Here is a 12210-nt window from a genome sequence, read left to right on the forward strand (position 1 = left end):
AGATTTTAGATTATTTCTCTGTCATCAGGGTATCAGAATTACTCTTCAAGCAAAGATATATTATCACAGTTTATTTGTAATTCAAAAAACGATACAGAGTTCATCAGTTAAAGACTGTTTCACAATAAATGCGGTTTTATACAGCCCATCTAAAACATAATTTGAGTATTAAGACATTTATAGAAATACATACTACTTCCACAGAAATTAAGAGTATTTAAATACAATAAGCTATTTGAATACTACTGAAAAATAGTATTCAGTTCTTGCCAATATGTCACTTGATCATTGAGGAAAGCTGCCTTTCCAAGTCAGTTGAAGTAAACATCCACCCCCCAGCCCCACCACTTGTTATAGCTGAGTGTAGGATGTTTACAGGAACTAAAAATTAGCTTAACAATAAATATACAGCACTGGCTTTCAAGATATCCAAAAATGAATCTGCACAGACACACTTCAGTATATTGTGAGCTACAATTCACGCAACTCAAAGCACATGAAACACTAAGCCGTACTAACATTATGAAGTTTGAACACATTTTAAACATTTAATCTCCTAAATATCAGAACACAGTAATAGATATGTACAGTCCCTGATGCTGTAGAGGTACAAAAAGGAAAATGGGAGAAAAACTTCTCGCAGCCTGCAGAGATCAGCATTCTGTCGCAATTTACCTGCCAAGGCCCTTGATGCTCAGAGCAGACCACCACCTAGAAATCTCAAATTCAAATACTTCTCAAAACTGAAATTCAACACCAAAATATATATGGGAGATGAATGGGGTGGTACAAACTGGGTAACGGTCAAAGATGCCCATCTCAAACTGTTTATGTAAAAATAAACTTTTGTGCTGTTGAATATTTCAACAGTTTCCTTAGTGGGCCAAGTTTTACAGCTTTTGATGCTACATTTGTATGTCTTCCTAATTGTGCTGTATTTTCTTAAACTAATGCCCATTTCTCCTCCAGAACTTTAAGGTACTCCTATTATTTCGATAATTTTCATTCTTATTTTCCTCCATGTAGATTTAGCTACCGAAAAATACAAGTAATTATAACAAGGGAGCAGAAAATGATTACTTTAGCTTCAACATCTTCTCTTAGATTTTACAAGTATGTTTAATTTAACATCTACAGTTGCAAACAAAGAAGATCTCAGCAGTCCAGTAAAGTAATACTTGAATAAATTCAATCAACCAGGATGCCAAGCCTCAGCCTTCTCAAAGCTCTTGTCCCAACAGGTGTTTTGCAGATTTGCTGGGGAGAAGGAATCACAGATGCAGATTATTTCATACATACAGAAGGGGGGGATGCCCTCCAAGTGTTGAACAGTTGTTCTTTGTATGAAGAAAAACATGAGCTCAAGCATTTCTGCCAAATGCAGCTGCGAGTTCACAGCAAGGAAAGCCAGTGCTTCATGGAGGCCAGCCTAGAGTCGCTGAGGACTTGAATGTATTACTTTTAATCAGTCACAAAACCCACAGGTAATTAATCCAAACCCCAAACGCTAGCCTGCACAGGCACTCCACTCACTCAGCAAGCAAGGACCTTTGTATTCCTCCCTAGCTCTCCCCTCCAAAGGTAAACTGTACATGGCACCTGCATATACAGCATGTGACAAAGTTGCTAGTGCATCTACAATTTCACTTCTGGCCTATGGACCACCAACCTGGTTGTCATTCAGGTATTTTCCTCTGCTCCAAAGTTAGTGCACTGAAAAATATCAGAAACTACTCCATGACTCTCTAACATAAGCAATAGTCACAGGCTTCGCATCACCAGGATGGTGTGTCAGATCTCCCTCTTCCATTCCCAAAATTCATTGTTGCCTTTGTGGCCCCGCATTGCCTAGTTCTGCAACACTCGCTTCAACTCCTCCTCCCCACCAACAGAACTGCAAAGCTAGCATGCTGAACTCCCGTCACCCCTTCCCAGCAATCCCAGTAGCAGTGTGAGCTCACCCGGAATCACGGCATAAATATGCATTTGGACAACACTTCAGAAGACCCCACCTTTTTCAGTTGCAAACAGCCACCATGTTTGAGACATGTCAAGATGTTCAGTACTTTGTATTTCATGTATAGAAAAAAGGAACACTTGGCAAAAAACCCTCAAACAAACAGAAATGCAGTGTCATTTTAAAAAATTTATTTATTTCCTGCAGTTACAAGCCACTTCAATTTGTTTTTTCATGTGCAGACATATGACAGCTGTGTAAGTACATGATTAGATACTAGTACAATATAAATGTACGCATAAGTAAAATTCCGCAAGACTGGACTGACAAACTGCACATGAACTGAGCTTATAAAAAAAAAAAAGGAAGTACTGTTATCTGGCACGTGGGAAGGCCAAGCCAGCACTAACCAAAATGTCTACTATATTAATTATGAGACAACACGTTTTGTTAACAGAGAACACTTCCTTTCTTCCAAGTCCAAATACTATATAGAACTAGGAAATGCTAAACATTTATAGCAAAGAAAACTTGGAAAACTACCACCAACACTTTTTGCTTTTTACAGAAATGAAGATCTGTAGATTCTGTTTCAAAGTCCTTATTAATACTTACGTGAATTATCAAGCCAAACAAAATCATGGGTTTTTTTTAATATTAGCTAACTGAGATGTTAAGTGTGCCCAGTTGCTTTAAGAACAAATCTCTGTAGAGGTGCTGGCAATGAATTAGATCAATAAATAAGTTCACTACCTTCTATCACCATTCATATTCCTATGTCACCAGACAGAACATCCAGCTAACAGGAACAAAACAGTTACAGTCATGGGATCATCACAGAAGACAACTGGCTGTCCTTGGTTCACATTTCGTCATTCACTGCCTGCTTGAAAATCATTATCTTTCCAACGCTTATTAGTCTAGCCTTCCCAGGACTAAGAAATCCTAATAGCTTTAATTCTGATTAATTAAAGACAAAATATTCCACTTTTCTAAGTATGTGTACCTTTGGACATAATCTCATACAGAATCACTATAGCAAAGTTGAACAAATAACACCTAGGTTTAGTATACTATCAAATAACTTGAACAAAGTCTTTCTTTTAAGTGTTAGGGAATAAAAACATAACATTTTGGGAGGGGGAAGAATGGAGCGCTAAAAGTAGCACAAGAATTTTTCCTGTCTCAGCAGCAGTTACTCACATAGGCCATTCCTTTAAAAACAGAAGATTAAAGAGAAAAAAAAAGAAATCCCAGGCAAGATCCAAGAAACAGCATGTGCAGATCCCGCTCTGAGAAAAGCGGAAAGCACTTTTGCACATCACTGTCCAGTTCCAAAACAACCTCAAATCAATCATGTCAACAGGAACAGCTAAGAGTTAATTCTGAAGTACTTTCACAAGCTGTTATTTACATGAACGGTAAACCTTTACAGTGCCCCGGTGGGGCTAGCACAAAGATGACTATACCACAAACCACTGTATACCCTATGCATTGTAATGGAAAAACACATCCCATGTCAATTTTTTTTTTTTTTTAACCCTTAGCCTTGGGTTACATCTAACTTGCAAACTATAATAGCACCATGAACTCATAAGGAGACCGAGAATGTAGGATTCCAGAAAAAAAAAAAACCACAAAAAGCAAGGCACATCACGAAATGCGTGCTGAGTATCTGGTGGCATTTATAGTAATTTTTCCTAAGAGTCAAAAGTAACAGAAACTGCTAAAACAGACCACTCAAAGTCAGTCCATTCTATGGGTAACTGCACAAGAAATTAACCACCACTTGCCATTATGTTCCAGTGAAGCATAATTCCATAATTCATACCACAAAGCAGCGAAGGACTCTGTTTTGAGTGACAGATACACAACAGCTTTGCATCTACATTTCAGACGACATCAAGAAATCTTACCTACACTAGTAACAATCAGGTAATTCATTTGAAGGCAATTCCACTGTTAGAGATATATATATGTACATATGTATTTATGACAGCTTTTCCTTCTCACGTTGTCCAAGAATAGCCAGGTGCAGCAAACATCTGACTGAAAGCTAGAACTGGTACAGCTTCCAGTCGGGGATGTTTACAGCAACAGACTACTATACATCACTGCAACTGTCTAAGAGTGCAAAGCAGCTGGTCACCTTTAGAGAAGGGGAAATAAAAAAGAAAAAAATTAAGACATCCTTCTATAACATCCCAACCAATTACTGTTCAGCTAATTCCAAAAGAAAACCTTATTTTCACATTCAGTAACAAAAACAGTTCTAGATTCTAACCTTACATTAAATTACAAAGTCTCTAACTGCAACATCTAGAATATAAATTCTCAATTTTTAATATATATTTTAAGACCTCTTTAGGTTCAAATATACTTATTTTAAATTATATATTTGTAAATATAAAATTCATTTATACATTTAAAATATAAAATAAAACTATTTTAAAAAGTAATAATCCATTGACTTTACTTCCTGATACCTTCATTCCTGGCGCTCTCAAATAAATGGACTTCCACTTTGAACCTCCCATGAATTTTGCAAATAGCTATCCTTTCATAATTATTTTCCTTTTGCATCTAGCTTTATTTAAAGATATAACGTACAAGCAAAACAAGCCACATTAATAATAAAGAAAATGTCAGAAAGAGCAACTTGCCAGAATTCTGAAAATACTTAACTTTCCGCATCAGAGTAATACCGGTGTTGGTATTACAACCAAGTAAAAAAGGCAAGCCAAACTCACTTATCTTTGGGTAAGCATTAAAGGAGGATGACAGGGTGGGAGGCAAGTAATAACCTCAAGATGGAACAATTTTACTCCCCACCTTCAACAAGTTACTACCAAAACTCCCATAAGGCTGCATTCTGTTCTACACCGATTTTCCTCTAAGTTAAAAGAGCCTTCACAATATTAAAAAATAATATTTCCAAAGCTTAACACTTAAAAAGAATTTAATTTAAACCAAAGTAATTTATTAAGTGTGTTTCACTGAGTCGTTGCATATTCTCCCAACACACCGATTCCAGTGTTGTGCATAGAAGTAATCCAAAATCAAAATTCAAAGGACTGCTGTGGTGCTCCTGCTGTTGTGAAAGTTTATTCTTTGTAATGAACGTGGAGGGTCTGAAACTGCTATCAGTAGTTTATTTTTTGTTTTAACCATATAATTCTGCCTTGATCATATTCATATAATACTTATATACCTTTTGTCGTTTATACTGGAGTATCTTCCTTTTACTAACAGGGATGAAAGCAGACTATGTACTCACATTTAGCAGCCTTTATCTCTTAAAAAAGGAAATAATTTTGCAGGTAAAAAGCTTTCTACTGCCAGATTATATGTAAATTTCAGCAATTTAAGGTTGCTTATTCTGGGGGGTTCTGTTTAGGCCTCCACAACTACTCATCAAAAGAATTATGCCAAGGAGTTTAAGAGTGAAGAAAAACTACCAAAGTCAAGATTTCCCAGTTACAGAAACCTAAGCACATCCAATTTTCAAATGTCGACTTCCTCCTGAAACATGCAAACTTGTTAGTAGTAAGTGAATTTCGTTATTACAGCAGTATGCCAAGATTAACGAGGAAGCTGCATGCAGTCACTATGGATACCGTGCTGACCTTCATTATTTTTGACAATAAATAGGTAAAAAGCCAGTGGTCACTTGCAACAAAGGCCTCTTCAGGCTGTTCCAAAACTGAAAATTCCTATTTTACATTGGAAAGAAATAGGCTATTTCATGCAGAGGTAGGCACATGGTATTTGACTAATTAGGCTGCTGAGCATTAAGTTGCAATGAACCATTTCTTACACTGCTTTTCTTTAACACTTCTTAAGGAATAATGAAGGTTACTACAATGTCACCTGCCCGAAGAGAACAAACTCCACAACCTCCTTTTGTTTTAACATGTAGATCACCACAGAACGGCCAATATACACAAGATTGAAGTCTGTTGTTGCTTTATCAAACTCACTGTCAACTATAAACACTTATACAGCATCTTAAAGTTATTAAGTTTGTATAAAAGGCGTTGAAAATTTCATTTCCAAATGTGGTGTTAAAAATGTAGAGGAATTACAGACCACTTTATACAACTACATACTTGAAAGATACTTCTATAAAAGTGCAATCAAAATTGAAGCCATGTATTTATTGAGATGCATCTTCAGCTATTTTCCCCAAACACTTTTTTTCAAACAAACGTAAGTAGATGGCATACTCCAGCTTTCATTAAAGGCACTGTCCTCTCATTTTTGTAAAGCTTAAAAGCTCTAAAAAAACCCAGCATCTGCTCTAATATCACAAACTGAAGAACATGGACTGCTGGCTTCTGTTAATGCCTTTAACTGTTTTTCTTAAGAACAGCAATAAAGACATTCTTTGAAATCCCCTCCTACCTCCACATGCAGAAAACACACAGAACAATGTAAACCTGAGGCTACACAAAGTCCTCCTGACACAAGAAATTTACCTATTCCTCATTTTCCAACAGCAATGTGTGATGCCTAGGAACTGTTCTTCAGCTGTCAAGACTACAGAATAACAAGAAAGGTTTAATATTAAAAAAGGGACACCATTATGATACCTTAAGTTTGCGTTCATTTACAATTTCTAAATGAAAGCCATGCAGGCCACAGAGATTTACTGCAATTTTCCCAAGCCTCAACCATTACTTTTTACCAGTCACACCGAACTTTTACTGCAGCTTCAATGAACACCTCAAGCAAGGAGTTCAATGAGACAGAAGGAAGGAGAAAGGAAGAAGGTGAGTAGGCAAGCAGGCAAAGAGAGCTTTCTTCTCTTCTCTTCTCCTCACATCTGAGGACATCCTCACTCTACAGTCAGCACAACCGCTGTAACTCATTGAATTTGAAGCCTCAGTTGTCACACCAAAATTGTTAAACGTAAACAAAGTGAAAAGCCGCCTGTCTGTGTGTGCACACTCCTGTGCGTGTTTTGGAGTCAAGGCTTTGTCAACCCCTCCAGCTATCAGTCAGAGCAGTTTAGCCACAGATGTCTGACGCAAGCGAAAAAGTGACTACAACTGACAGAGGAAGACAGATGCTCCCTACTGCTGCTTTTTTTTTTCCTGGGGTTTTTTTGGTGTTTTTTGGGGGTTTTTTTGTTTGTTTGTTTTTTAAGTCGGGCATAACAACAAGGAAATAGTTCAGAATTAAATACTAAATCCTAAATATAAAAAGGTATTCTTGAACTGCACACAGATTTAAAAAAAAGTAGGAAGAACTTCCATTGTGGAGTCAACAGTCAGCATTCACCAATTTTCTAGTAGTTAAATCTGGATTTAAAAATTCAGTAGTATACTACAGTGTAGACTGTTTAAAGACTAATCCTACATGAATTGATACGCGCTCAATATGCTCTTTGCCTACCTCCCACAAACTCCTCTTCTTAAGTATAAATCTAGGCAAAAAACCTAATATAAATGCAGACATTTGGTTTTAATAGTTTCTTCCCCTTTCTACCTTAAATATAAGTATTTTTTTCCCTTTTTTTTTTTCTTCTTCCCCTCCTTTCTCTGGCAGGGCAAGGGGGGTCAGGGAGGGGAGAACAACTGCTTTTCACTAGACAGTTTATTTCTAAACTAATGCTCAAAGAAATTCATCCAACTCTGAAGTATCAAGTGATTAAATTTTCACCATTTTTATACATTTTTAACTAGCCTTATAGTTCACAAGCATTTTTATTCCACTTTTTCAGGGATCACAAAGAATAAATTAAGCTATTTGCCCTGGGTCAAACAGTGCCTGAATCAGCATTACATTCTAAAGAACCATAGCTGCAGCTCATATGTAATCCAAACCACATCATCTCCAATGGCACTTGTATCATGCGATTCACATGTGTGTTGCTGCCTTGAATACTGATTGTATGTCATCGTGAGCTAACACCCAAAGAGAGTTCACTTCAGCACTAGAAGTTAACAATGCATGATAAATTATGATGAAGAAGTACTTAAGTAGTTTTAACACTGCATTTCCTGCATATTTTCAGGAAAGCACACGCTGCTTCTTTTGATCACTAATACATATGCAATATGTACATACACAACTAGCAATTTTGGTGCAAAAGTTAGAAAGATATTTTTTAAATTGCACCGTGAATTCTGAAACTGACAGAAAATGAATCTATCATTACCAATTGTAAAGAAAGAGAAGAAAGTGTCTTGATACTTTAAAAATGTATGGGAAAGCAGGAATGTAGAATGTTACTAACACAGCTGAGACCAAATTTAAGTGAGGGCTGGATGCATATGCCATACATACATAATTATTTCAGAAAAACAAACACCTGTAAGAATATTATTTTACAACAACAGACTTATCTGTCAAAAAGATCTAAAGGAGGACAAACTACAGAAAAAGGATGATGTGAGCCAAAATAAAGTTACAGTCCTGTTTCAAAAGTGCCCCACATCTGAGGCCACAAAGTTAGAAAAAAAATCATAAAGTTAGTCTGCTATGGCTAAGAATGATGGCAGCAATTGCCACAGGTTTTGTATTCCTCAGGTTGAGGAACATAGCTGAGCCTCAAGAAACCATATATTTCTGTAATATCATCTTGACTCTCCATTAGGAGAGTTATTCAGTCAAATTAAGTCTTTACTTCCAGTAACTCGGGAAGTTCTGCAGTAATCAGTCATCTGCACAGTCACTACAGGTGGCAGGCATTGGCTAATTCAAGGCCATTTTGCTTTAATAATTACAAAAAAAAAAATCAATCTACCACACTAAGAACTTAATGAACTGTCCTCATAAGAATCCCAACTAATAGCTTAACCTGCAATCAAGAACATAAAAAGGAGTATTAGCACCCTTACTTCTATTTCTTTTCCTCAGAACACACACATTCAGCAGTTTATATTGCTACATGATACATAGCAACATACACTGTTACTTTTGCTTTTTTTTTCAGTTTTGAACTTTTCTAGCACAATGGCTACAGCACAGTGCATTGTCCGTAAGAGAAACCTGAACAACTAGAACTAAAAACTTAGGAGAAACGTTAATAGCCTGAATGTATTAGGCCAGAACTCACATAAATATTCAATCTCTTTCCTTCTGTTTCCATAGAAGTATTCTTCCTTCAGATCTACAAGAAATTGATTATACAAACTCAATGGGTTTATAACATATAACTCGATATTGCTGTCCACAGTATAATTTTAGTTTCATAGTTTCAGCCATTTACCTTTCTCTTTTGAGTCCTTCTTATAGGAAAGGAATTTTTGCTTCATTCTCAGTAAAGAGCTATACTGGAAGTAGATTTGTTTAATTGGGGTAGAGTCTTGGCGATACTTAGTTACAAACTATTAAAACAAATCGCTAAATATTTCACAGCTACCTCTACATGACATGTCTCCATGTTATCCTGAAGGGTCTTCCAATTTGGGCCTATGGTCTGGCTTTTCTTCTTCCAAGGTAACCAATACCTCTAGTTCAAGACGACAAAGCTGTCTGAAGTGAGCTTTTTCTTTTTAAAGGCATCTTTAAGCATAGGATTCAGAAGATCCTCCAACCTGAAAAATACAAAGAAAGTTCACACTACTGAATATACAGTAACTGATCTGATCACTCTAAGAAAGCGGATGACAGAAGCAGGAAAGCAAAAAACAATCCTAATACTTGACAAGAAATAGAAACAAAGAATACATTTAATAAACGTTCTTTGCATTAATATCAGAAGAGCTCTACCCATACAAAAGAAAACTAAATGCAAGCAGTTCAGTTTTTACTATTTCTAGTAGCAGGTTTCCTAAAACGTTGAAGCCCTCCATGCCTGCCTACTCAAATATGGCCAAGCATGAATGGGAAAACCTCCCTAAAAAGATCAAGAGCAAGAAAAGTTATACAAATACATCATTTGTTGACTAGGTTGTTGGGTTTTGGGTTTTTTTCCGTTGTTGGTTTTTTTTTTTGAGTGGGTATCAATTGAGTCTGGTGTAGCAGACAAATCAATGACACATTTAGCACACTCCACTTAATGACTTTTCACTCACATCTCCAATTATAATTCTCTGGTGATATTAGCTGCCAACAATAGTTCTCTGTAACACTGTGATGGAAACAAGTTGAGAACTGCAAGACAATATTCACATGCAAAGTCTTTTTGCTTACCTTTGCTGAACAAGGGCACATTTGGATAGTCTGCTAACATCAGCAGCCCAACAGTTAAGTCTACCCAGTGTTACAAGATTGCTGAAGCAGCTGGTAAGGGCCAGGGCACCAAGAGATCTACAGGCAACACAAAACAAATGTTCCCACTTTAAAGGTAATCCTGTGTGAACATATTCCAATCCTTGCAAACGAGTCCAGCTGCAAATAGGAGAAATCCTGGCATTCTCACACGTAATTTTGGTAATCAGTCTGGAGACTGTTATTGCAGCTTGTAGACTTTGGTGAAGTACAGTGTTGCAACAGTATTTTTCCCGTGCTGTATAAAGCGAGCTCAGCTCCTCCACTGCAATGAAATCTTGAAGGGTATCAGACTGAAGTATCAATTTTAACCTTGCTCCAAGAGCATATACAATTTTTTTTAATTACCTCAAAGTAAATAAGCTCAACATAGCAAGCATGCAAGTCACAAACACCACATGAAGTGCATGGCACTTCGTTTCACAAAGCCCCTTTGTCCTTATGCACAAGTTAAAAAAAAAGTTAATTATTTGTTTTGCAATAATACCCAAGAGACCCATTCTTTTAAACACACATTTGCAGCCTGCTTCCACAAAGGAAACAGTCCACACAGAAACAGCACACAGTTGTGGCATCCACTTCAACATCAACAATCTAAAAAATAAAACAAAACGCATACAACATAAAAAAACCACCAACAAACCACCTTTCCTCTATTCTCAGAATTAGTATCTGTATTTAAATTGTAGATTTCACCAACTTCTTTTCAGAAAATAATTTTCAGGATTTACTGACAGTAATTGGAAACAGACATAATGTGCTGCCAAAACAGCTCATTTTGAAAACATTGCTCCGTATTGTCAAATCAATCTTACATAGGATCTGACAAATATACTTAGAAAATTACTGCTGTCATAGCCTCCCTCTCAAACACCATCTCCTCTAGAATTAAGCCGCCTCCTCCAATAATTCATAACAGAACAAGAATTAAAGTACTTTCCTAGTCTGTAAATATGCCAGGAGTATATCTGACAAGTTTGAGTCATGTTTCCCTACTTGCAGCAAGATAAAATTTAGTTACTGGACTACGATAACAAGCAGCAATATTTTTTTTTTTTTGAGAAGATATAAGTGACTTGTAGCAGGAAATTTTTTACTAAATCATTAAAAATAATCTTTGATTTTCATACTGACTGTAAAAATTTTGCTGACCAACTACCAGATGCATTACTCTTCTTTTACTGTATTCTATACAGAATTACTAGTATCATCTGGGGAAAAAAAAAAAAAGTATCATGGCATTCACAGAAGGTTCCTGACAAGCACAAAACCCACTCATGTCTGAGAGTCAGAGGAGGTACAGAGCACCTCCAACATCTGGAAGGCACACAGAACATACCCATTAGGAATTAATTTTTGAAGATGTGGAGAGTTTACAAAGATTTATCAAAGGCAGAATGTACTCAACCAACATCACATGAAGAGCTGGGGGCTTTGATGAAAGTTAAATGGCCCACATAATATACTTTGACTTCAGGACAGCTTTTGAGGCGGGCTCACCTGGGAGCTGCGAAGCCCCAGCTCAATGAACAGAAGAAAGAAAACCGGCTGCATCTCTGGCTCACGCGGCTACAGCCCACGGCCAAACGTCCAGCTGCAAGCTGCCAAGGGAGGACCCCAGAGGCCACCACAGGGCTCCAAACACACGCATCGGCAACCGGGAAGACGACGCAGAGTGCACCCTCAGCAAACCCGCAGGCGAGAGCCAAGTGTAAGGGGGCAGGCAGAGAAAAAGAGGGGCTGACACAGTGACCGGCAGCGCGGCTGTCAAAAGGCACAGACCACGACAAACCCGAGAAGAGGGCCAAAAGAAACCTCATCGGGTTCAAGAAGGAAAAGCGCAAAGCTCTGCAGCCAGGGCAGAAGAACCCCAAGCGTCAGCACAGGCTGGGGAGAGCTGGCAGAGGAACAGCACTGCTGGAAAGGGGCCAGGGGCTGGGGCAGAAGCAGCTGAAATGGGAGCCAGCACCTTGCTGCAGAGCAGGCAAACCGCAGGGAGGGCTGCGGGTAAGGGGTGGTATCCCTTCTTTGCC

The 12210-nt window shown here is 37.7% G+C and overlaps 1 protein-coding gene across 1 annotated transcript in view; it reads right to left on the reverse strand.

Moving 5' to 3' along the window:
- ZFAT (zinc finger and AT-hook domain containing) overlaps positions 1-10190 on the reverse strand; it is a 129672-nt gene extending 119482 nt beyond the window's left edge. The window contains exons 1-2 of the mRNA XM_037382321.1: positions 10100-10190; positions 9327-9501 (exon numbers count right to left, since the gene is read on the reverse strand). Of these exons, the coding sequence (XP_037238218.1) occupies positions 9327-9339 (13 nt within the window). The 5' untranslated portion in view covers positions 9340-9501; positions 10100-10190. The remainder of the gene's footprint in view (positions 1-9326; positions 9502-10099) is intronic.
- Between the last annotated feature and the right edge of the window lie 2020 nt (positions 10191-12210).

This window comes from Falco rusticolus, chromosome 3 (genome assembly GCF_015220075.1).
Source record: "Falco rusticolus isolate bFalRus1 chromosome 3, bFalRus1.pri, whole genome shotgun sequence".
Classification (NCBI taxonomy): Eukaryota; Metazoa; Chordata; class Aves; order Falconiformes; family Falconidae; genus Falco; species Falco rusticolus.